At 41.8% G+C, this 26,258-nt stretch overlaps 2 protein-coding genes across 3 annotated transcripts in view; one reads left to right on the top strand and one right to left on the bottom strand.

The window, feature by feature from the left end:
- The first annotated feature begins 333 nt into the window (after positions 1 to 333).
- On the top strand, positions 334 to 1,848 carry NKX2-4 (NK2 homeobox 4). 2 transcript variants are annotated; one of them, XM_087722105.1, is made up of 3 exons: positions 352 to 736; positions 1,142 to 1,608; positions 1,675 to 1,848. In XM_087722105.1, exons 1-3 carry the CDS (start codon positions 352 to 354, stop codon positions 1,846 to 1,848), a joined length of 1,026 nt encoding a protein of 341 aa, XP_087578231.1. The 2 variants fall into 2 exon arrangements, with proteins under 2 accessions (XP_087578232.1, XP_087578231.1); XM_087722106.1 differs by having other exon boundaries at positions 334 to 736; positions 1,142 to 1,848.
- A 9,412-nt stretch (positions 1,849 to 11,260) lies between these two features.
- Positions 11,261 to 26,258, bottom strand: part of XRN2 (5'-3' exoribonuclease 2) — a 61,540-nt gene continuing 46,542 nt past the window's right edge. Inside the window, exons 28-30 of the mRNA XM_014070407.2 lie at positions 17,119 to 17,188; positions 12,765 to 12,918; positions 11,261 to 12,023 (exon numbers count right to left, since the gene is read on the bottom strand). Of these exons, the coding sequence (XP_013925882.2) occupies positions 11,967 to 12,023; positions 12,765 to 12,918; positions 17,119 to 17,188 (281 nt within the window). The 3' untranslated portion in view covers positions 11,261 to 11,966. The remainder of the gene's footprint in view (positions 12,024 to 12,764; positions 12,919 to 17,118; positions 17,189 to 26,258) is intronic.

Raw genomic sequence — 26,258 nt, 5'->3', positions numbered from 1 at the left:
AGACTTTGAGAATGGAGATTCGGGGAACCCCTCCCTTGCTGGAGAGGGCGCCAGGCAAAGGATCCAGGACTGAGACAGAGTGCGGGGGGGGGGGGGCTGGCGGCTGGGGGCAGCGTTGTGGCTCCGCCCCCGTGGTATCTGTCGTAAACCTGGCGCCGCCGGTCTAAAATAAACGCTAGCTAGAGAGAAAGGGAAGGGGGGGCTGGCGCGACGCCCCCCTTCCCTTTCCTCCTCCCCCTGCCGGGTTCCCGCGCGGCGGCGGCGGCGGCGCTCAACCCCCTTTTTCTCTGGACTCAACAGCAGCGTCCGCCGGGCGATCAGGAAGGGAGCCCAGGGGCTGCCCGGCGAGCCATGTCGCTCAGCCCCAAGCACACGACTCCTTTCTCCGTCTCCGACATCCTGAGTCCCATGGACGAGACTTACAAGAAGTTCGGCGCCATGGAGGGCAGCCTGGGGGTCCCTTTGGGCGTGGGGGTGGGCGCCACCGCCTACCGCCAGACCTCAAGTTCAGCCCTCCCGTCCCAGCAGCAGCATCCCATGGCAGGCCACAATACTGCCGCCTACCACCCCATGGCCCACGCGGGGGTCTCGCAGTTCGCTCACGGTTCGGTGGCTGGCTATTGCAACGGCGGGCTAGGCAACGTGGGCGACCTGGCGTCCTATCCAGACAGCGTGCGCAGCAGCACAGCAGCCTCCGGCTGGTATGGAGCCAACCCGGATCCCCGATACCCCACGAGTAAGCGGGGAGGGGCGACAGAGGGAGGGACTGGATCAGCTGGGGGGGGTTCTTTTTGCCGGGGGTGGGTGGGTGGAGGTGTGTGCTCTGAAGGGCGTCCCATATGAAGCCCTCTTTGGGATAGTGCTCTTCCTCAAGTGTCTTTTTCCCAGAGAAAATCCCGAGTTTGGGGACCAATTGTAGTGGGGGGAAAGGAGAATTGTTGGATGTGTTCAGAGAATCCCAGGGCCGAGTGGGGAGGAAAAGAGGGTCCTCTTCTGCCTTAGAGGGGGGAACCGCTAATATTAAAGTTATTTTAAAATACCACCGGTGATTATGACCGCTGGTCTCTGTCTTCAGGGCCGCCCCTTCTCTGCTTCTTGGCCTTGGAGATAACTTCTTTTAACTTGTGCCCCGTGTGCTCAGTTTCCAGGCTGATGGGGCCCTCCGGGGCCATGAACATGGCCGGCATGGGAGCTCTGTCGGGAATCGCGGAGGCTGCCAAATCCATGGCCCCCGGTCTTCACGCCGCTCCGCGGAGGAAAAGGAGGGTGCTTTTTTCGCAGGCGCAGGTCTATGAACTGGAGAGGCGCTTCAAGCAGCAGAAGTATCTGTCGGCGCCCGAGAGGGAGCATCTCGCCAGCCTCATCCACCTCACGCCCACCCAGGTAAAGATCTGGTTCCAGAACCACCGCTACAAGATGAAGCGCCAAGCCAAAGACAAGGCGGCTCAACAGCTGCAGCAGCAACAGCCCCCGGAGGGACCCGGCCTGTGCCAGCCGCCGGCCCCAACCCAAGCGGCATCTCCGAGACGCGTGGCGGTGCCCGTCTTGGTCAAGGACGGCAAGCCTTGTCCGCACAGCGCAGCAGCCGCCTCCGCTGCCGGCCAAGCCGCCGCCGGCCAAGCTTCCGGGGCCGGGGGCAGCAGCGGGGCAGGCGGGAGCGCTGCTCAGCATCAGCACCCGCAAACGCAAGGGACCTCGCTGGGGCAAGCCCCGGACCTGGAGGAGATGTCTCCCAGCCCCCCTTCCTTGCACGGTCAAGTGAGCTCCCTGGCACAGATGGACGCGGCTGCTGTCGATTATAGCGGCGGCCTGGTCAATGCCAGCTTGCTCTACGGGCGGACGTGGTAATAAGCCCTCCACCCCAGCGAACCGTCGAGGTGCATCTTCTTCCTTCTAGTGTGGGCGTCCTGGATCGACAGCTCCCCTGGCTTCTTTCCTTCCCCTTCGGGGTTCAACCTGGGCAGGGAATCTTCCCTGCTAAATTGGGCATTGCAGAGGGAAAAGGGCCTCTCTCCCGCGCCCACCCTCAGCTCCTCTGCCCACCCGAAGCCAGTAGACACGGCGACCCACACGGGGCCTCCGATGGCCAAGTGTAAAAAAAACCCAACACAGGTGGGGAACGTTGTTAGGTGCTCTGTACAGTAGGTCCCTCTCCACAGCTTCAGGGAAGGGGGGAAAGGCCCCCTTTTCCTCCGAGACAATTCCCGAAGTGGAGAGAGAGGGTAGCTCCAGATGTTGGCTGGGACAAGGTTTCCCTGCGCACCTAGCTGAGAAAGTCAACTAAACAAGATCAGCAACCGCCTCTTGAAGTGGAGCTTACTTCTGGTGAATCAAACCGAACTACAAATAATGCTAATAATAATTTTACCTGGGAACCCCCTTAAGTGCAATCTCATTATTACTGATTGAGAGCTGATTGAATTGGAACTCAAGGTCGGCGGGCGAACATTATCCGCCATGTTCACAAAAGAGAAGGGGCGACATTCGCAGGGAGGAGAAGGGAGGGGAGGAGAACTACTTGTATCGTTACACCCGGTAATGGTTTTTTTTTTTTTTAAAGCGTTGAATCTGGGGTTCAGGTTTAAGAGAGGCAAAAAAAATAACAAAGATTTATTGTTAAGTATTATCTCGTAGGGATTCGGTTGTATGACTGGCAAACATCAACTGTAATGCAAACTACAATCCATTCCAATAAAAGGCAAATGGGCTAATAACGAAGATGAAATCGTCCTTAGCAAAAAAATAATGTTGCCTCCCTGTGGATTTCTTATCAATGTGGCAAGGAGTTTTCCTGCAGAAGGAGCTAAGAAAGAGCACGGACAAACTTGGCGAAAGGGCGCACCTACCTCTAATCGTTTGAATCTTTAATGCTTGTAAAAAAATGATTGAATTGCTAAGTGGTTTCTTAATCGAAGGAAAAGATAGTGTTGCGGAATCCGTAAAAAAATCTTTGAATTATTTAGCTGCAGGTGTATAGAAAACATACCAAGAAAAAAGAAGGAATTAGCCAAAATGCAAAATTGTGAGAGGCTGAAGAGGAAACGGAAAACACTTTTTGCATGAGTTTTTCTCAGACTGCACTCCTAACAGAATATAAAGTACTAAACCCCCCAAAAGCTCAAATTGTGACAATAGTTAGGCTGCTATCTTATACTCATTTTATAGGATAAATGAATCCAGGAAGGTTTACCTTGGGGTAGTTAGGAAGACTGCTTTTTGGGAAAGGCTGTTTAAAACCCCTTAAACTCTGCAGGATGCAAGCAGACTCAGTTATGTGCATGATTACAGCCACATCGCACCTTGATCTGGCCCCGAGCGATGCTTTTACAAAATATTGTCAGTCATTACATATATATTTATATTATTATTTGCTTACATTTTTAAAAGAAATGAAGGTATTTTCTAATCCAGTTTCTATGTTTGATTTGGTTTCAATTATCACACAATTGGTGAATAATATTTTTTGTTTGATCCGGAGCAACCCAACAATATTTTTCTCCTAGGGGAGCTGCAATTCCATTTGTTTTGAGATGTATATTTTAATACATGAAAAAAGGTTTGGCTGATCACTTTGACCACCTTGAAATGAATACAAATTGAATAAAGTAAAGTCTGAATCAGAATCTACTCATGATTTACGACAGTTAGGAAAGCAATTGGTGGAATTCATGCAAACATTAGGAATAACAAGAAAACTTAAAACATTTTTTAAACAAGGAATTTTCTTATGGAAACGTCAATTAAGGGAAACACCAAAGATCAGGATTTCCCCCATTCCCGTGAAAGTCTCGGTTTCAGGTGTATGGCGGCAGCCTATAATCCTTTAATATTCCAGTTTGCAAATCCTAATGGAACCATAGTCCAAAGCATTTTTGTTGCTGATTTAAATAGATTTTTCTTCTAGGTTAAGCCATTCAGCATAGGAACTTAAAGAAAACAACTGCAGAGACAGCTCCCATTCATTTCAAGTAAGTGAAGGAAAAATTCCCTTTGGAATGTGCAGAAGATAAGGCGGGTGAGAGGTTTGATGAGACTTTGATTCAGATGAGCAAAAAGTCGGGGGATAAATATTTTAGTTCAGAGTAGTGATATTTACTTTCAATTATGCAGACAGCAGGAACCAGTTCCACTGAAATAACTTAGAAGAGGCCAGTGCACACCACCAAAATTTCGGATGCATTTGCCTTATATTTTGTTTAAGTTTCTAAATAAAAGTATGTGAGATAATATTCGCCTGAGAGGAAGTTCCATTGTATTAAACGAGGTTTTACTTTGGAGTGTATATGCTTAGAATTTCACTTAAAATAGTGGATTTTAAAATATCATTCGCTGGATTGTGTCTTTTTGAAGGATTTTGGATTGTTAACCTATTCCGAAGTAAAAGCAATGGATCCCAGCAGAACTTCATTCCTTGTAATCATTCCCAGAATCGTGTAAAACTCAGGTTTGGGAACTGGTACAATTAGTGGGAATTTGTAGTAGGGCCAAATTATTCTAAGCCGAACTAATTTTATTGGAAAAGTTTAGAGTCCACACACAAAAGTGATCAAATGCCTTATATACTTCGACATCTTGAAGTTGGAACACCGAATATCAATTCAGGAGGAATACTTTTCATAGAATTGCACTGGATTATACACTTTGAGGTTTGTTTGAAACAAATACAGGGCTGGACTATCATCTGGGTAAAACTTTATTTGAAAAAAAAAACACTTGCTTGCAAAGCACAGGCATCAGTTCTAAATAGCTTTAGTCTATAATTCCAAGCACTTCTAGGAGAAAGACTGGTTGGACTTAGTGGAATTTATTTCTGAGTAACCATGCTAAAATTGTAATCTAAATTTAATCCTCTGTTTCGATATATTCCGGAGGTACCCTTACTGGGTGCAACAGCATCTCTTTTGAATAGACACATGTAGGATTGTGCTGTAGTCAAATTATCTTTTTCCATTGCCCTTTTGTTATTGTATTTATTATGTTGAATAAATGATGGACAAAACATAGTTTAGCCATTTACTTAAGAACACCACTGCATTTTCTTGTGTAGTAAGAAAGTCGCTCACTTTCTTTGGACCAACTCATCTACCTAAATTATGTATTAAAGATGTAAGGTCTCCCCCACTCTTTTTCTAACTATACTTTTCTTTAATATTAAAGAATAAAGATTATTAAAGGAGGAGAGAGAAGACTGTAGAGGGAAAGAAAGAGCAGGGAATACATGCAAAAATAGAAAATATACAGGACCTGGGACTGTAAGGAACAGATTATTTGAACCATTAACTTCAAGACAGAAATTTGCAGAATTTATGTTAACTGCTTATTTTTTTTCTACTTTTATGTGACTGCTTTGCACTATAATGCGCATTTGCCAAGAACTAAGTTCCTTGGAGATAGTTACTCCTGAGTAAGCATGAGATTGCAGCATGGATTTCATTCCTAAATATGGCTGAGTTGGCTTCAAACCCAATTCTTTGCAGAACTCATTTGTAAATATTGTAACGGGGGAATTGGATTGGGCTATATATGAATCTGGGAGCCTGTTCCTTAGCATTTTATCAAGTCGGATTCAAATTGTTTCCTTGGCAAAAATAGGGGAGAAGATTGTCTCTTCTCTCCTCTTTTCGCCAAAGGAAACAATCTGAATTAGCGCTCTGGTAAAGGAGTGTTGCTAAAATGGTTCGAAGAGAACAGGTGAGAATATACATTTCAGCAGACCAAAGCTTGAAATAAGCCCCCCCACCCCACCCTGTCCATTCAGAAGAGACCTAAACTTAGGAAGGTGCCAGGTTTTCAAAATTGCAAGATTTTCTCTGAAAGGAGTACTGTAGCTAGCTCATTCACCCAATTTTATTTACATAGGCAGGCAGAAAATCATTGGAAAGATGATTTCCAATGGCAAGAATGAGGTACAGGTGGGCTCTAGGGCTGCAGGGCTCGGGTGAACATTTAAGCAGCAAAATTTCACAGCAGACAATAGAGTTTGAGTGCTTTGAAGGTATTACTTCAAGTAGAAATCCTTTTCAAGGCTTTTTCCATTTCAAGAACTTGGAGGAATGGAGATGTCGAATAATTTTCTGGTGCCTAGTATATTGGTGGACTCCAAGCCATAAAAAAGTATCTTAATTCCTACGGTTTTTTTTTTAAAGAAAATCAGAACAAGAAGCTAGATGGAAAGGTGAGAAAATGGAGAAACTGATACTTTTAAAAGCAAAATCTTATTAAGAAACTATTTTGTTTAAGGCTAAGTTTATCCAAAATGAATAAAAAGTATTAAAGTAGCCCCACAACAAGTTTAGGTGGGGGCTAAAGGTTTAATTTTAATCCTAGTCGTTTCGTACATTTTACCCCCCCAAAAAACCCGGAAGGCTTCTTAATGCCCAGGACGTGGATGCTGGATTGAGAAAGAGCGAGAGCTCTTTTGCGCAAATACCTCATTTCAGTAGACCGATATATGCTATATCCCCGCCAATTTAACTACGTATCTCAAATCGATGAAGCCCAGAGACAGAGTTAACTCCGCACTAGAACCGAAGTCCCGTCGCTTCTACTGGCAGTTAGGCTGCCAGTACTGAAATTAGTGGCCTCCACGCCTTTCTGTGCAAGCAAGCAAGCAAGCATGCAAGCAAGCGAAACTTGGATAGCTCCCTCCCCAAAGCATTTCTTCCTAATTTGCTTTCAAACTTAAAGGTCCTTCTAATGAAAAGCAAAGCTGGCCCGTTGCGGAGAGCCGCGAGCACTTCTCCTTCTCACGAAGCCCAGGGAAAAAAGCTTTCTCCCCCATTCAAGCTGCGGCATTTTTTCAGAGCGTTTGAAAGAAAGGGTTTTTCTCCGGCAATTAGTGCTCGCCAGGCTTTTAAGGCGAAGACAAGCCGGGCAGCCTTCGCGGAGCTCATTATCTGAAGAGGGGAATAAGTGTCTTTGGAGCGGCCCGGCCAGGAAGGGGGTCTCAAGTGGGAACAAAGAACCTCCCAAAGTTCCTCTGCAGCGAGGATGGACGCAAGTCCGCTGCAAGTCTCGGGGCCACAGCGCGCGGGGGATGGGTGGGGAGGCGAGACTCCCACAGGGGGAGGCGGCGGCCTTCTTTATGGGAAAACCTCCATGGCCGCCCAGCCACTCAAGGACCGTCAGCTCCGTCAGCAAAGAGGCCCTGGCGGCAGAAAGGAGGCGGAGACCCCCCCACTCCAAAGTTGGGCCCCTTCCCTTGCAAGCGATCTTGGTCGGGGGTGTGGGGGCTGCTGGGCCAATCGCGGCGGCGGGAAGCAGAAAGCGCGCATCTTTGGAAGGGATCGGTTTTGGCGGGAAGGCCCTGTCACCGCTGGATCGCAAATCAGGGTGTTTAGGACAGTGTTTTTCAACCTTTTTTGTGCAAAGGCACACTTTTTTCATGAAAAAAATCACGAGGCACACCACCATTAGAAAATGTTAAAAAAAATTAACTCTGTGCCTATATTGACTATATATAAAGTGTTTTTCCCACGGCATACCTTACACTATGTCACGGCACACTAGTGTGCCACGGCACAGTGGTTGAAAAACACTGGCTTAGGAAGAACGACGACGGGGGCTAAAGCGGCCAGACTGAAGACGAGAACCTCGGTTTACCCCTGGCAAAAGCCATTTCTTGGTGAAAGATTATTTGGAAAGCCCACAGCTAATGGGTAACTCGTTTTAAGGCGCCTTCTTCTGGGAGGGGCGCGGCTGGTTGCTGCTTTCCATCGATCGCACATGTATAGCAAACCGTTTGCCGCCATAGCATCTTGAAATCGTCCATTCACATTATTTAGTCCCATAATTTGTACTACTCACGTAGCCTCTCTGAATGAGAGTAACTAAAGATGGGGGACTTCGGTTCTTATTAGTTTGTATGTGAATGCAAACATTTACTTGTTAGCCCAACTACATAAATGAGTAGTATAGATGGAAGCAGAAGTCTTAGGCTCAATATTTTCATTATTGCAATATGCTATGATTTGACTTGTGATTCTCTTAAAGCTTTAGGACAGAATACGTATTCTACTGGATCTTAAGCCTTGTTTGCACAATGCACAGGTCTCCTAGAGTCCCTCTCTTAAAATCTGTTCTTTCGTAAGTTTCCTGGGATGAAATTCCAGATCAAAGAGGTTCCTTACACTTCTTTATAGGCATCTCTCTCCTAGACAACCGTGTAGGTTGGCAACAAGAAAGTAAATAGTTGATGCCAAGTCCCGTGAATTGCTTATCAACCTGCATTATTTTTGGCAAGAGCCTTTGGTGTTTGTGCTGTTTTCACTCCATCCTCTACTCCCTCGCCTTCAGTGTAAACATTCCAACTTTAGACTCTCATATTGTCTAAAAGGATCTCTTATTCCAGAACAGTGGAGATTAGTACAGTTATTTGTACACAATATGGCCACGACTCTTAATAGCAAAAGTGAAGTGCTTATGTTATCTCAAAAATAGGAAAAACACAGAAGATAAAAGGGGTCAGTGATTGTTGGAATAGTGAAGGAAACGTTTGTTCATCCAGGTAGTCCATTTTTCCTAAGAACATAAATGTGTTTAGGATGCCTGTCCTAAGGATTTATCTGCCCATGGCAGCATTCCATACTTTGAATCCCTTTTTTTCCAGTGTTAACTTTTCAGTGAAAGTTCCCAACTAACATTTAGGGTCTTTTTACTGGGTTGTTTTATAACATTATCCAATAAAGATGTGAACTGTTTTGACATTTGTACAAGTGAGAATTGGTGAATATTTGTATTCAGCCCTGCTTCTATTATTCTGATTCAACCAATAAGTACAATATTAGAAATGTTGCCATTTTTATTGGCTCATATCTTCCATGGCGTGTGTAAATATGCTACCCTGTAATAAGTGCTGAAGATAGTAAACACCGATTGTGCATATAAGTGCTTAGGTCTCTACTCAAAGTAAGCAACATGTTAGTCCAGAAATTAGCATATAATCACCTATGTATTTCACCCCTTTTCATCTCATGACAAAATTACAGTTTATATGTTTTAAAGAGCAAGTATCTGAATTTCTAAGAATTTCAGTAGAACTATATATACTATACATCTTCTCTGCTTCTCTTTCACAACTGCAATCAGTTCTTTGTTGTTAAGGAAAATGGTCATTAAGAGAATGAGAGAGAGAAAGAGATGCTGTGAAGATTGCTGATTGCTGTCTCATTCAGGTAAATATAAAATTCTCTTGTGCAGCTATGCCAGCATTATTCTCAATTCTGGCATGCATTGACAGGAACAGAAATTTGATTTAAGTGTGTGCATTAGTCAGAAATTGATTTTCTTTTTACTATTGACAAATTTACAAATACTTCTTGAGGCAGTTGCTAATCAAGGAGTGGCTGTAGTTGTTTTCAAATATTAAAAATTATTCCTACAGATGAATACTATTCCAATATTACAAATTACAGCAATTCCTGTAACACAGAATGATAATTTAATTCTAGTTCCATCCTAAATACATTTAAAGTTTTAAATCAGGCAAGCAAGGGGAATGATGGAATCTAGAGATGCTAGAATGGAATAATTTTGCCTGAATAGATTTCTTCTCAGCCCATTTTCTATATACAGTTTTTAAAAAATCAGTAAAATTCACTGTTTCATCCCGTAAAATTATAAGAATTGAACCAAGGCCATTAAGTCCCAGGAGCAGAGTTCAATTTGAAAGAACTCTACCCCTTTAGGCCTAGAAAAATATGAAGCATTTTTAAAATAAGGAGTTCCTTACCATTTTTGTTGGAACCTGGGCTAAAACTCTTCATTATTAAATTAAATCTGTGTTAAGACTAGAAGGCAAAGTGTGTATTCATCATTCAATTTCTCAATAGCTAATTTAGATGGCTATCTCAAAATATCTCAAAGTATACTGCACTTGGAAGTAACACCACAATGCTCTCTTAATCCTGGACGTTTGACAGCTCATTCATAGGTACAAGGAAAAACCATTGAAAGAGAATATACAAATAAGCCCAAATATGCAATTTCTTTTAAATTTTAAGTTTTAAACTGCAACTTACCGTATTTTTCGGACTATAAGACGCACCTTTTTCCTCAAAAAAGAGGCTGAAAATCTGGCTGCGTCTTATACATCGAATATAGCATTTTTTGCCTCCTGAAGCCCCGCCCCTTCACCAAAATGGCCATGCATAGCCTTATGAAGGCTTTCAGAGAACTCCTGGGGGCTGGGGAGGGCAGAAATCAGCAAAACATGGGCCTTTTTTGCCCCCCCCCCCCCCCGCAGCACTATAAGCCTCCATAAGGCTATGCATATAATATTTTTTTACAAAAAACAGGTCTGTTTTTATGAAAAATGGGCCATGTTTTGCTCCTTTTTGTCCCCGCCCGAGCACTCTGCAAGCTCCCCCCCCCAAGGCTAGTCATGCCTTTTATTTGAAAAAAAAATGGGCCTGTTTTCCTGAAAAATGGGCTGTTTTTCAGAGGTTTGCAGAGTGCAAAAACTCCCACCCCCTTTTGGAAAGCTCTTTAACTGATGAGAATTACATTGATCAAGTGCTGTGCCAGCAGAAACAAAGTCTTAAGGTTTGTCAGCTATTTCCTTCTCCAGTACATGGATAAATACACCTGGAAATATCTACCTACTTACCTACTCTCTCTCTCCCTACCTACCTACTGTATTTCTCTCTCTCTCTGTCCCTCTATCTACCTACCTACCTACTCTCTCTATCTACTGTATTTCTCTTTCTATTTCTCTCTATATCCCTCTACCTACATACCCACCTACCTACACACTCTCTCTCCCTAGCTACTGTATTTCTCTCTCTCCATTTCTCTCTCTCTCTATCCCTTTATCTATCTACCTTCCTACCTACCTAACTATTCTCCCTACCTACTGTATTTCTCTTTCTTTCTCTCCCACTCTATCGCTCTATCTACCTACCTACTTTTTTAAAAAAATTGCCTCTTCAAAAGCTTGGTGCGTTTTATACTCCGGTGCGTCTTATAATCTGAAAAATATGGTATTTTCAATGCTTTCTTGAAAAAAATGTGGCATGCAACTGTGTTACTGGATTTACAGTATCTTTCTCTAACATGTCCCATATAGAATTGTCTTGTGCTCCTCTCTGTAGTTCTGCCAAGAAACGTTTTGTTGAAAGAAGGTATGTGTAACTAATAGTGTGGATGACGTTTAGTGGACAAACAGGAATTTCAGATATTTGCAGAAACAAAACATTCTTCAGTATTGGCCATGTAGCTACACTTATTGGAATAGTAATTCAGCAATATATGGGCAACTACATATTATTCACCTTTGTATTTGTATATACATACAGTATAAATGTCATTAAGCAAGGTAAGATTTAGATAAACTTAAGGCTCACACGCACTGCTTTTGATTGGAGTAGAGACAAAAAAGTACATAAAATTACTGTGTATAAAATTCACCAATTCATATTTTTTCATGTAAACTGATAAAATACAATCTTGATTGAGCTACACCCAAGAATTCCTATTCTTTTTAATGCTACAATACGAAATAAACAACATGATGCTATAAAAGCTGAAATATTTACTTGGGAAATTCAATAACCATATCTTAAAGGAAGAAATTAAAATGAAGCATTTAAAAAGAAATACCAATGAAGTCTTTAACTGAAGCTTTGCAAGACAAGGCCCAGAGTTACATAATTTGTATGTATGTTTCCATTGCTATTTTTCTTAACAATGCATTCTCTGGTGTGCGCGCTAATGGAAACCCTGATGTGAACAGCATTGGCAATATAATGTAATAAAGTCTCTACTCTTGGTAAAGACAGACCTGTACTACTTCTTCATCAGATCAGAACATTTGCTCCTATTCTGAAGTACAATTTTAAATCAAAACAGCCATAATATCAAATCTTACTGGTAAAAATGTACACATCTTAAAAAGAAAGCTTATTCGCCCAAAAATTATCCAGGTGATCTATATGCTTATAAAAACAAGAGTGGAAAGTGGCAGAAGCCTAATTCCAGTTGTATCTTCCAGACGAGGGTGGCAATGGGTAAGGTCTTCCATAACCCTGCAAAAAATAAATAATACAGAATTATTTTATAAATTCCCAATGCCTAAAAGTGACACCCCTATCCAAATATTATTGTGTAATACAGCAAGCAAAGACAAGGAAATACAGATGGTCCTCGGTTAATGTCAACTATTGGGATAATTGCCGTTGCTAAGTGACATGGTCATACAGCGCTATATCATGTGACGGCACTGCTTCATGAAGGGAATTCCAGCACTCCCAGTTGCTGTCATTAAATGAATCACTGCAGGTCAATAAGCCAGAATGTCCTGTGGTCACATGATTGTCATTTGCATCCCCCTGCAAACTTTCCCATTGATTTTGTTTGTTGAAATCTGGCAAAGAAATTTGCAAATGGCAACCATGTGACTGCAGGGCATTGCGATATAATTGTGAGACCCGAGCAAAGTGCCTGGATTGTGGACACATGATGACAGGCATGCTGCAAAGGCTGGAAATCCGAGGACTGGTTGTAAGTACCATTCACATACCTTCGTTGCAAGTTCGAACAGTTGTTGAATGAGTTGTCATTAAGCCAGGACCACCTCTATGACAAGTATGTTGTTTATACAACAGGTTTTTGATTTACAACCAAAATTGGGACTGGAGTTTGATTTAAGTTGTGGTTGTAAGCCAAAACAATCGTGTGATTTTTTTTTTTACCATTTTTATGATTGTTGTTAAGTGAATCACATCCTTGTAGGGGGCCGCACAGAAATCACTCTTTTTAAAAATTACCTGTCTTCCACGTTCCCTCTGATCACTGGGCCTTTGTGGGTAATTCATGAGCCCCCCTGGGCCCCCTGGACCTTGATATTGATTTTGCTGATACGGTGGTCCCTGGGAATGGGGCATGCGGTTCCAGGCAAGAAGAGGAGTGGCTCCAGAATTCCTAAAAGGGGCAAAAACAGAGATGGAGATGATATATGCTATGCAGTGTAATTATTTTTATTTATTGGAAAACAATAGTTTCGCAAATAATTAAAGTTGACTGCATTTTTCAGTTCTGATTAGCATATAGCTAATTTATTCAAACAATTGAAACCTTTTTAGTTTATTAGAATAAGATCACTCCTTCCTTATTAATAGAACTTGAAGTGAATACAGAAAAAATGAAATATTCTATAATATGATGTGTTTTTCACTTTCACATATAAATTAGCAACAAACACAATGATTTAAAAATCTTTCATACACCCAGTTCTTAAAGACAATAGGAACCATCCATTACTGACTTTTTAACATGTATCTATGCAGTGATCTGAAGCATTGATTTAGGATAAATCACATTATCAGAAAATATCAAGAATAAGCAAGTGGAATAGTAAAGCTTTATTCTCTGGACATTCAGACCACAATTAAGAATATATTCTTTCTAATTAATTGCAGGTTGTAAATGAATTCTTACTGCTGAGTAGTTTGAATCCAGGGTAGGAGTATTAGCTGTTATCTCTACGAATCTCTATTATTTTACTCGATATGTCAGGAGGTCTGATCAGAAAGAAACCTTTTAAAGTTCTTTTGATGCCAGTTTCAATTGACCAGTGACCTAGCAACATAAGCACTAATTGGCATAGACAGACCAACATTTGCTCTACAGTTTATATGGGAACACAAATGCAATGTCTATTATCACTGAGAATACTATACTAAATCGCTAACAAGAAATGATTCAAGTGTCCACATTAACAGGTGTACAAATATGACTTATTAAAAAAACACACACACAGAAACCTCAGAAAAACAGATTAACACCAAGAGCAACCTGAGATACAAGTTAATCAATGTGATCATTTTAAAAAAGCAAAATACTGGATCATTAAATACTGGGTGATTAATAAAGGTGATTAATAAAATTGGCTAGCTAGGCAATTTCTTACAACTGCAGAACATTTTGTAGATACCAATATACACAATGCTTGGAGAATAGACATCAGATCACATTTGAGAATACACTTAAACAATTGCTATTTGGGCCATAATTTAATCTGTAAGAAATTACATGCATGTGGTCTAAGAATGAGTTAATATTTTTTAAAGTTCCTTGTGGACCTCTATAAAACTAGATAATTAAGAATTCAAATAACTCTTCTTGGTTTGGTGAATCAAAGACAGCTTTACAACACATTGAATCCAATGACATCACCCTGTTAGTGACTGATGAATGAAATTGATAGAACGAATTCCAAATTCCGTCTCCTGTTTATACACAAACCATCCTGCAAGTAGGTTTGAAATGTGGGAGGAAACGTAATGTTAGCTTGTAGTTTGTGTTTCCATTAAAGAGCTGAGAAGTATTCTAAACTGTTCTATGCGTTTTTGCTTCTTTCACCAAGGAGAAGCCAGTCGAAGTAAAACCCTTGTGCTCTGATTCCAATATTCCAACAGTGCATGCCCACTAAAAAGAAGGGACTTTATTCTCCTGGGTCACTGATTAGAAGTGATAACTACCAGTAAGTGATATTTTCCGTGGTGAGTAGGCAGGGATTATTGCTCTACGAAGTGTTGAGTGCTCAGGGGCAAAGCTGTAGAATGGGTCAGATTCAGTCCAGAAGAGATGCTTCAGAATGAAATGGCAGCCCAAATACAGCACCTCATTAAAGAAGTTGTATCTGTCTCCAGGATTGCTCAACTGCAGGGGAAGCCTCTCTAGAAATAGGTATTTCAGGCGTTGAATGAAATAGCTGTGCTCCCATGTGTTTCAAGGCAGTTCCTTCTAAGTGAATCCAAAAAAACTAAACAGTTCCACTTAGTAGTGAGCTTGGAAACATGGATTGTTTCCTCACCTATGATGACTTTTTTTTTTCTAAAATATGTTTTATATAATAAATTGATGCTGGATCCAACTAAAGATCCATCAAGTTACAATTGTCTTACCTACAGCAACCAAAAGCAACAATGAATATAGTTGTATTTGACCTCAGTATCGAATATTCCTAGATCTATAATTAAGCCATAAAAATGTCACCCCCCTCTGAAATAATATTCCATAGAGAAACCAAAATTTTGGAAATGTATCTATTAATTACATTATAGTACAGGTAATCCTTGTGTTAAGACCATAATGGAGCTTGCGCATCACAGATGTAACTTATGACTGTCGTAAAATAGGTTGATCACGTAACTGATCCACTTTTAAGACCATTTTTGGTGGTGGTAGTTAAGTGAATCACTGCAGTCTTTAAGTAAATCCATGGTTGTTAAGTGAACAGTGGTTATTAAGTGAACCAATAGTTTCCTATGAGCACGATTTTGTCGAAAACTGGAAGTAAGAGCCAGTTTTTGGCAAAACTGTCATAAAATGCAATCATGTGACCATGGGACATTGAAAAAGGGCCATAAGTGTGACCTGGATGTTTAGTGCCTAAAGAATGGTCATGTCACCTGCAGAACTTAGAATCCAGGGCGTAAGTATTCTCCCACCAGGTAGATCTGTCAGAAGTTTGAAGGCTTGCTAACTGGTCATAAATCAAAGATTACCTGTATAATAATTGCTTCTAGTTTGAACTGAATTATATGTCAGATACAGAGAATCTGTATTTCAATTTTACAGGCTTATCTACCTCAGAATAGGTTCTTAGTAATTTGGATTGAATTTGGGGTGTGCGAAGCCAGGTAAGTAGGGAGGGCTCCACTATCACCCCTCCCCGGGTCTTAATTAGGGCTAATTTTGTGGGTGGGGCTTAATTAGATTCCATGCGCACAAAAACATGATAGGGCTTCTTTTCAAGTGGGTCGTCTTTTTGGAGAAACACGGTAGGAGGGAAACTGCTGAAATAAAGATTCTGAAAATTATATAAACTAATATATGAGTTTAATATGTAATTTAAAATTAATTATCCTGAGAGATACAGAGGTCTCCCTGTCATGAATAAATGCAATACAGTTAACATATGAACAAATAAACAAGCTCCCCAAACAAAACAATGCTACTCTCTATCTTTGTATAAAATTAAAATCTTAATCATGTCATTTCCTCTATATTTTATCTGCTTACCCTAATTTTACTCAAGTCAAGACATACTTTTTCTTTGTTAAATATAAAACAGCTGAAGAAAAGATTAACCTTGTCTCAAAAAAACTACAATGAAAGCATCAGAGCAGTTTACTAATGAAGACATTCCAGTTTAGAAATATTATATTGCCTTATCATACAGAAAAATTAAATCTGTGATTCACTGAATATAATAAAAATTGCAATGAATTGGGAAGTAAAGCAACATATTGTTATGACTTCTTTTCTTTTACTATGGAACAATGTGTGAAAATATGTTTAAATTAGCAATAATTTTAAATGTACAATCTTATTCTTTAATATAGATATAAATTAATGACAAATATTCTCCTGCAAACTCCAGGATATCTGGTTTTAAGGACACATATTTAGCTTCTCACCGAAGGACACATATACAAGACATCCCTTATTATCAAACCATGTCACATTCTCTCTGTTCCATGGTACTTATTGGACTGCAGATTCCTTAATCCTCCCCAGAGTCCCTCCTGTATTTAATTCAGTTCAGTCTTAAGTAGTTAAAGAAACTGTTTTCAGTAGCAACTAATAACTACTGACCTATAGTGACACAGCCTTACAATAGACTTGTCAGGTCTGAAAAAGCTGTACCAAAGAAGCTGATTAGGACTTCAAGAGGTCTGTAGCAAGAATCAATGGCTGGTCTGTGCTAATACTCTAGTTCCAACACAGAGCTGATAAAAGTGGACCACCATTAGTTATGCCTCATTAAGTTTCACAACTCTACTAAAAAGAAATTTGTTTAGCCTATCCAGAACCTAATGCAGGTCTGATCTGCCAGTGCTGAAATTCAGTGCTGTAAAAGCTTCAATGATATAAGGGCCAAATCTAAAGAATGCAACATCCCATCAAAATTAAATTTCTAATATATTCATGGAAAAGGTTTTCCTTTAAAAAATTTCTCCAACAACAACAAAAACTAGACAGAAACCATGACCGTTAAGAACAAAAAAGAGGAAAGGTGAAATTATAACTTGCCCAAAACTTTCCAAATATCATAAAGGAAAATAGTTATTTAAAACCTAAAACATATTTTGCAGAATATATACTTCATCATACCTGTCAAATCTTTGTGGTGGTTGTTGAAATAGAGGTGTAGGAGCTTGCCAGGAATCTTGGGGCCTAAGATCTATAAACAAAACAATGTAACATTAAATCAAATTAAACATTAGCATTACATTTAAATTTAAAATATTAACAGTGTAAACATTAAATACAAGCAATGGTATACCGTATTTTTCAGAGTATAAGATGCACCTTTTTCCCTCAAAAAAGAGGCTGAAAATCTGGGTGCGTCTTATACACTGAATACAGCGTTTTTTGCCTCCTGAAACCCCGCCCCTTCACCAATATGGCCGTGCATAGCCTTTAGGAGGCTTTCAGAGAGCTCCTGGGGCTTGGGGAAGGCAAAAATGAGTGAAAAAAAGGTCTGGTTTTTGCTCAATTTGCCCCCCCCCCCAACCCTCAGGAGTACTCTATAATAGTGTTTCCCAACCTTGGTAACGGGAAGAGGTCCGGACTTCAACTCCCAGAATCCCCCAGCCAGCATTCGCTGGCTGGGGGATTCTGGGAGTTGAAGTCCGGACCGCTTCCTGTTGCCAAGGTTGGGAAACACTGCTCTATAAGCCTCATAAAGGCTATGCATGCAAATTTTTTTGACAAAAAATGGGCCCGTTTTCACAAAAAAAAGGGGCCATTTTTTGCTTGTTTTGTGGGGAGGCACCCTCCAGGAGCACTCTACAAGCCCCCTAAAGGCTATTCATGTCTTTTTTTGGAAAAAAGAGTCCGTTTTCATGAAAAACGGGCTGTTTTGGGGAGGTTTGCAGAATGCAAAAACTTTTTAAATTTTTTTTGCCTCTTCAAAACCTTGGTGCATCTTATACTCCGGTGCGTCTTATGTTCTGAAAAATACGGTAATATGGCTATCATATGGAAAGTAGAAATCTAGATAACCTCTAGAAAATTCTCTTTGTTTATGCTGGTTTATAATCATAACAAAGATTTAGTTTATTTTTTAACTCTTTGAAGTGTGTTGCTCTTGTAGCTATCCAGATTTTTCAGTCCAGATACAACAGTAATAACTATAACAAAACAAACTCCCTACCAAAGCAACAGTGATCAATGAAAACACTTACTTATATTTAATGGTAAGTCTTACTGTAAGAATTACTACCTAAAGGTTACATTACTATATTGCATACTAATGACAAATGGCAATGACTGTTTAAATGGTTATGCTGTAGCCTATGTGGCAGGTATCATCCACTTAATCCCTTATTGTCCATCCTGGTCTTTGTTTGGGGAAGCTATATAATAAGATAATAAGTACAAATATTTTAATATATACTAAAAAACAAACAAACTATGCAGCAAAGGGTTAAGGTATATATTTGGATGAACTATTGCTAATTAACACAAAGCCTTTCAGCTATCCAAAAGCCTAGCCACTATCTTCTTAAACTTTTATTTTACAAGTAGTCCTCGGCTTACAATCTTTTGTGTAGCAACTATTGGGAGTTACAACGGCAATGAAAAAAGTGACTTATGACAGTTTTCACTCTTACAACCACAGTAGCATCCCCATGGTCATATGATCAAAATTCACATTCTTGGCAATCGGTTCATATTTATGAGAGCTGCAGTGTCCAGGGTCATGTGATCCCCTTTTGACCTTCTGACAAGCAAAGTCAATGGGGAAGTCAGATTCGCTTAACAACTGTGTTGCTAATTTAACAACATCAGTGATACACTTAACAACTTTGGCAAGGAAGGTCCTAAAATGGAGCAAAATTCACTTAACAAATATCTTGCTTAGCAACATAAATTTTGGGCTCAATTATGGCCATAAGTTGAGAACTACCTGTACTGCAAATATAAAATATACAACAAAAATATATGAGAAGAATATCACATTAACAAGCTGGGCTACTAAATGTATTTATAACAGTTGCCCTGTCTTGGGGTGGTGGTGGGGGTCATATAATCATCATTTGAAACCTTCCCAGATGGCTTTTGACAAGCAAAGTAAATGGGGGAGGCCAGATTTGCTTAATGACTGCATGATTTCACTTAACAAGTACAGTGATTTGCTTAACAACTGTGGCCAAAAAGGTCATAAAGTGAGGTAAATCTCCCTTAGCTGCCTTGTTTAACAATGGAAATTTTGAAGGTCAGTTGTGATTGTAGGTCAAGGACTACTTTATTACACCCATTAAATTGTTAATATTCAAGGACCTTGGGGCCTAGTGATTTCTACAATGTCACACCGTCTTTGTCAACTGAAACTTTAAAAACATGGAAATCTCTGGAAGAAAACCTGAGCGTCTAGAAGGCTTGTGTTTGAATGATCTGACCTGAACAAAAAGGCTTTATGGAAGTACTTGAGAGAATTACATGCAGAGCAGAGATGACTGCAACTGATCTTTGCAGGATGTAGCTGAGTCTAGTTCAGTTTTCAACAATAGTTGAAATAGTACAATAGTAATTCCCACTTTGTGTATTATTTGATCAAAATCACTTATGCCTAACAGGCAAAACAACTTTGTAGAACATTTCTCATTATAGGTATTTGAAAATCAGAGTTAAGTTTACATATGGTAATTAATAGCATCTTCATAAGGAAAACAAGGGAGAACAATGACTATCTCACACACACAAGGCATTTCATTTCTAGAATTTGTTCCTAAATTGATCCCCAATTTTGAACAAAATCCATTTTTGGGAAAGAAAAAAAGGAAAATAATTAAACATTTTTTTTAAAAAGCTGTCCCACCCACCTTAGTAACGCAGCCCTCAGAATACTATACAAAGCATTAGAAGTTGCATATCCTACTAGAGTGCATTTTGTTCTGAAAATATCTACTATGAAATATACAATTCCATGTCAAAAGACAACACTTAACTATAGTTCTCAGTTGAAAAAATATATAATGAGAAAATAATGATAATAATGGAAAACAATTAATACCTAACTTTGGACTATTCATTACAGCTGAGAAAGAAAATAGAAAGAAACAAAAGTGAAAAATGCAGACCAATAATACAGCTCAAAATGGACCTAAAGAATTCATTAGTGCATAAAATGTAAGCAATTCTTTGAACTGTGCTAAGATTTAAACTGCTCTTTCTAGTAGCAACTCAAGTGACAACTTGTGCAATCAGTATGGCAATCAAAGATTTCATGTTTACCAATTTAAAATTGTTCTGCCCACCCCCCAGCTTGATTAATAGAAAGTCGGCTAATTGACAAGTTTCTGACTGAGATGAAAGTAATACAATCATACTCAAAGATAGCAAAAACCAAACCTATATTCACACAGTGCTTCCAGACTCCACTTGACTCTTAGAAGCTATTAGCATATAATTATTCATCAACTGAAAATCGGCACATCAATATCAAATCATGGAATGCCACCAACCTTCATTGCTAACCGAGAGAGCCGAAGCTGAAATGACTACATTACTTTGCCATATTTTAATATTGATTCACTTATAAAAAACACATTATGGCTTTAAAAAAAAGAAACCAAGTGTGAAGTGGAAATGAATCTTTTTTACAAATAGTTTTTGAGCTGCATCTTGACAAGCCAGTAACATCAACAAATAGTTTTTAACATGATTTCTCAAATAAATATTCCCTTCCCAAAGAAACCTTAACAAATACTGTATAGGTATATAATTCTGGTTTTTAATGGCGTTATTAGGAATTGTAGTTTAAGATTAATCATTGCAAATTTGGTTGTCTAGGATACACTTACTTATTTTTATTGACATTGCTTTACAGAATGGCCAATCTGCTGCCCTAAAGCCCTTTTTCAGTTTACGTACCCAGAGCCCAGGGGTGGGTTTCAACCGGTTCGTGGCGGTCCCTGCGAACCGGTTGGTCGGTGAACCCGGAAGTAAGTAACTTCCGGGAACGGCGACTGGCCCGCCCGCGGTCCTTACCCGGTTTTGACGAGTTCTGCGCTTCCACGCATGCACAGGACGCATACAGTGCCTGCACGATCCTCCAGGAGCAGCTGGAGCATCGCACAGACGCTAGTATGCATGCGTGCGCCACACGTGTGCACGAGGGTGCCGCCGGCCCCGTTCCAACCGAACCGGTTGGAACGGGGCGAGAAACCCACCCCTGCCACAGCCCCACTGACTACAGTATTGACTTTCATTGGTATGATTTCCAAAACCAGATTTCATCTGTTGTAAAGTACTGTGTAAAGTTTCCCAACAATGCCATAACAAACACATAATAAGAGCCAATGTTTCAATACAGAAACTAGTGATTTATTAACTGCTTCATTAGGCAAGATTTATTCTCAGACATTTCTTTTGCTTTGTCTATCTGCTTCTGAACTTTGCTCCCGTTTTTTTGCTCCTTTCCTCCCCTCACTATGTGTCATAAAACATGATGCACAATAAATACACCCATCTCAAACCAGCTACTGAAATCGGAGATCCAGCTCTGCCTACGGTATGCGGGGAATGTCAACATGGGGAGTTGACATCCGTCTCCCCTCACTTTTCAAAAGCAATCTGTGTGAGCAATTTGAGTACAAGTATAGGATTCAAGGCTACGTCCTCCCCCAAGGCTTGTTTGGATTTTTTTCATGGAATCTTTGTATAAGTCGATCAGCCTGGATATTTCTACTCTTTACCCAAGATGCCTCTGACAAGGGGTAGCCCTTCCACTTGATTAAGTATTGGAGTTGTCTCCTGTGCCACCTCGAATCAAGAATGTGTTGCATCTCATAATGGGTTTGGCCCCCTATGACCACAGGGCCTGGGGGATCCCAGGGGCAGTGGTCTCAGAGTGGATCCGACCACGGGTTTAAGAGGCTACTATGGAATACTGGGTGTATCTTCCCTAGCAGTTGGGGCAGTTTCAGTTGCACTGAGACTGGGTTGATGATTTTTACTATGGGGAGTGGTCCCACAAACTTTGGTTTGTTTCTTGCTAGGGAGTCTTAACCTCAAATATTTTGTGGAGAAGTAAACCTTTTCTCCCATTAAGAATGGATGTTGTGGAGCTCGGTGCTTATGTGCTTGTTTCTTACAGGTTTGTGCTGCTTTAGCTAGCGCTTTTTTGACATTCTCCCAGGTTGCTTTTAGCATTGACATCCAGTCAGTCAAGTTGACTGAAGAGGGGGGATCCCTTGGATACTCAGACATTGGAACAAAGTCCATGCCGCTCACTACTTTGAACAGTATTAGTCCTGTGCTGCAGTGAACAGCATTATTGTACGCGACCTCAGCGAAAGATAGAAGGTCTGCCCAATTGGACTACTGATAGTTCACATAACACCTCAGGTACTGCTCCACCATAGCCTTCAGTCTCTCTGCCCTCCCATTGGTGCTTAGGTGAAAAGCCAAGCTAAGGCCCTGGATGACCCAATGGACCGCAGGAACTCCCTCCAGAAATTAGCTGTGAACTGGACCGCTCTTTCTAAGATACTTCTTCGAGGTACTCCATGCAGGCAGTAGGTGTTCTTCAGGAACAGTTTGGCCAGCTTGTGAGCTGAGGTTAATCTGCTGCAGGGAATGAAATGTGCCTATTTGGAGAACAGGTCTATTACAGTCCAAATCACCGTGTTTACCCCACTTTTCGGCAACTCTACTATAAAGTCCATTGCGATCTCCTCCCATGGCCTCGTTGGCTCTGCTACTGGTTGCAGCAGTTCAGGGTGGTGGTGGTGGTTCCTGGTCACCTCTTCATTGTGGCGCAGATGGTGCAACTTTTCATGTAACTGTCCACATCTTTCCTTATTTTGGGCCACCAGAACTGCCTCCGAGCTAAATATAATGTCTTTAAGAATCCAAAGTGACCTGCTGGTTTGGCCTCATGGCTCCTCTGGAGAATTAGAGTACATAGGGATTCCAGGACGTAGAGTTTTGTCCCCTTCCATGCAAGGCCATCTGTTTGTCAAGATGTGTTAGTTGTTTTGAAACCAGGGGTCTGCTAGCAGTTCCGTTTTGAGTCTTGTGGTTAGGTTGCCTGCTGGTTGGTCGTGCCGGTCACAGCATTGTCATCTGGTGATCACTCAGACAGCTATTTGGGTAGAGGGAAGGATGGCATCCATCACCTGCTCTTGTTCACATTTGTACTGGGGCATGCGGGAGAGGGCGTCAGCTAGAAAGTTCCTCTGCCCTGAAATGTGCTTTAGTACGAAGTTGAAAGGATTGAAATACTGAGCCCATTGGACTTGTTTGGGTGATAGTTTCCGTGGGATCCTGAAAGACTCCAGATTTTTATGGTCAGTCCATACTTTGAACGGTTTCTGGCCCCCTTCCAATAGGTGTCTCCAGGTTAGCAGTGCCTATCTCACTGCGAAAGCCTCCTTTTCCCATGCAGCCCATTGTCTCTCTGTGTCTGTGAGCTTGGGGGAGGTGTAGGCACAGGGTTGTAAGTTTCCTTGGTTGTTTCTTTGGAGTAGCACCGCTCCCACTGCCATGTTGCTGGCAACTCCTTGGATCACAAAGGTTTGCTCGGGATCAGGATGCTTCAGCACTGGTTCCTTTGCAAACATTTCTTTTAGCATCTTGAACGCCTCTTGACAGGTTAGGTCCCACTGTAAAGGTTGTCCTGGGCGAGGTTTTGTTCCTGGGCTCCCTGTCTTTAAGAGGTCTGTCATGGGTTTGGCAATCTTCACAAAGGAGAGGATGAATTGCCTATAGAAGTCCGCGGGTGCGAGGGGGTTGCCAGCCTAGGACAGCTTGTACTTTGGCTGGGTGCATCTCTATTCCTTCATTTGACACTCGGTAGCCCAGGTAATCTAGTCGTGCATGGTGGAATTCACATTTTGATAGCTTGATGTACAGGTTGGCTGCTAGAGGTTTTTCCAGTATCTGTTGGACCAGGGGTATGTGGTCATTCATAGTCTCTGTGTAGATAAGGATGTCATCCAGGTCGACGAGGGCCCCTTTGTAGAGGTGTCGTGCAGGACCTCGTTTATTAACTGCATGAACATTGCTGAGGCTCCTTGCAGTCCGAAAGGCATCATTTTGAATTGGAAGCTCCCTACAGGGCAATTGAACACTGTTTTCTATTCATCTCCTTCCCTAATCCGTATTCAGTAGTATGCCTCTCTGAGGTCTAGTTTGGTGAAGATTTTTCCCTTCGCCAAGTGAGATAGCATGTCCTTCATGAGGGGAAGTAGGTATAGGTCAGCGATGGCGAACCGTTTTTGGCTCACGTGCTATAAGGGGGGAGCGCAGGGGGTTCGTGCACAGGTGTGCCTCACCTTTAATGCAATATGCGACCCCCCCCCAAGTATGCATGCGCACATGGGGTGCTCCCCCCATTTTTTGCATGCTTTTTTCGCCCTCCCCAGGCTCCAGAGGCTTTATAGGAGCCTAGGGAGGGTGAAAACAGCCCCCCGCCCTCCGGAGGCCCTCTGGAGGCTTCAGGGACCTTCCCTGAAGTCTCCGGAGGGCAAAAAATGACACTACAAGCAAACCAGAAGTCACTTCTGGTTTGCTCGTAGGGTCGGTTTAAGCCCTCTGCAACTTTCAGGAACCTTCAGGAGAGGCTTCCCTGAAGCCTTTTGAAGGCTTAAACCGACCCTATGAGCAAACCGGAAGTCCGTTCCCGAACTTCTGGTTTGCCCATAGGGGTGGTTTTTTGCGCTCTGGAGGCTTCAGGGAAGGTCCTGAAGCCTCCGGAGGGCCTCAGGGGGGCTCTTTTTGCCCTCCCCAGGCTCCTATAAAGCCTCTGGAGCATGGGGAGGGCGAAAAATGGCTTTAAAACAGGCTGAACTCAGCTGGCTAGCACGCATGCCCTGACAAATCGCTCCGTGCCATAGGTTCGCCATCCCAGGTATAGGTTGTTACGCAGACCATATTGATTCCTCTAAAGTCCACACATAGCCTCATAGTTCCGTCTTTTTTCTCTTTGAAGAGGACTGGTGCTGCGACATGTGGCTTGGCTGGCTTGATGAACACCTGTGCTAGGTTTTTGTCTATGTATTTGTGCATTTTTTGCATTTCCCAAGGTGTCATGGCATACAGTTTGGGTTTGGGTAGTTTTGCCCCAGGGATGATTTCGATAGCATAATCTGCCTCACACTGGGGGGATAGAATGTTGCGCTCAGTCTTGCAGAAAACTTCTGCAAGGTCCTGATATTTCCCTGGAATCTGTTCGGTCTCCAGGGTGTCGTTGGAAGTGGCTCCTAGATGTTCTGGTGTGCTCTTTTACTTACTGGCGGAAAAGGGGTTGACATACCGTACTTTTCGGACTATAAGACACATTTCCTCTCCCCGTGGAAATGTTGGTGCATCTTATACACTGAATGTGGCCATTTTTGGGCTCCCGAAACCCTGCCCTGGGTGTCCATTTTTGGCAAAAGCTCAGGGGGTTTGGAAGCCCTAGAGAGTGCTCCTGTGGTCTGTGGAGAGCAAAAATGACACACCTGTGAGGTTTGGGAGGCTTGCAGAATGCTCTTTGGGGCTGGAGAGAGCAAAAATGACACTCCTAAGAGGTGGGGGGGGGGAGACCAAAAACGGGTCCGCTTTTTGCACAAAACAGCGCACATAGAAGGCTTGGGAGGCCTGCAGTGCTCCTGGGGGCTGGAGAGAGCAAAAACAGGACACACGGAGACCAACTCCCCCCCCCCCTTTTCACTTCGAAATCTTGGTGCGGCTTATACTCTGGTGCATCTTATCTTATATCTGGTGCATCTTATCTTATATCGAAAAATACGGTATATAAAATTTGTGAATGATCTGAAAGGTTGGCCTTTTCTTCATTCCATTTAACACCACCCTACCACCCACCATGGAAAATTGTTGTGCACAGGAAAGTTACGTGAGGTTCAGACTGAGATATACTTATATTGCTCTCAAAAGGGAAGCAAAAAAATGCATAAAATAATTAAGGGAAAAAAATAATAATAGCTTGAACTGCATCTGTGGCCTTACTGGACCTGTCTTTGAATTAGGCAGAAGAGGAAGGAATGTCAGGGGCATTTATTCCTGAATGGTGACTGCAACAGTGCTGTAGCCAAAAGCTCTCCTTTGTCTGAGGCAGATCTAGCAAGCCCACTTATTTCTTGCGTGCACCCATTGATAGCCTCTCAGATTCTGAAATTCAGTCTCCCCTTTCCTGCCCCCACCCCCACCCCTTCAAAGCAGAGACCTGCTTGAAAGATACAACGATAGATAGCTAAGCATCACAGGACAGGCAGACTGGCCAAACAGCAGATTGGCAG

Source organism: Thamnophis sirtalis, unplaced genomic scaffold, assembly GCF_051295495.1.
Source record: "Thamnophis sirtalis isolate CommonGarterSnake01/CBP01778 unplaced genomic scaffold, rThaSir2_p1.2 scaffold_8, whole genome shotgun sequence".
Lineage (NCBI taxonomy): Eukaryota > Metazoa > Chordata > Lepidosauria > Squamata > Natricidae > Thamnophis > Thamnophis sirtalis.
The sequence above is the reverse complement of the archived record's forward strand: the minus strand, read 5'-3'. Positions and strand labels throughout refer to the sequence as shown.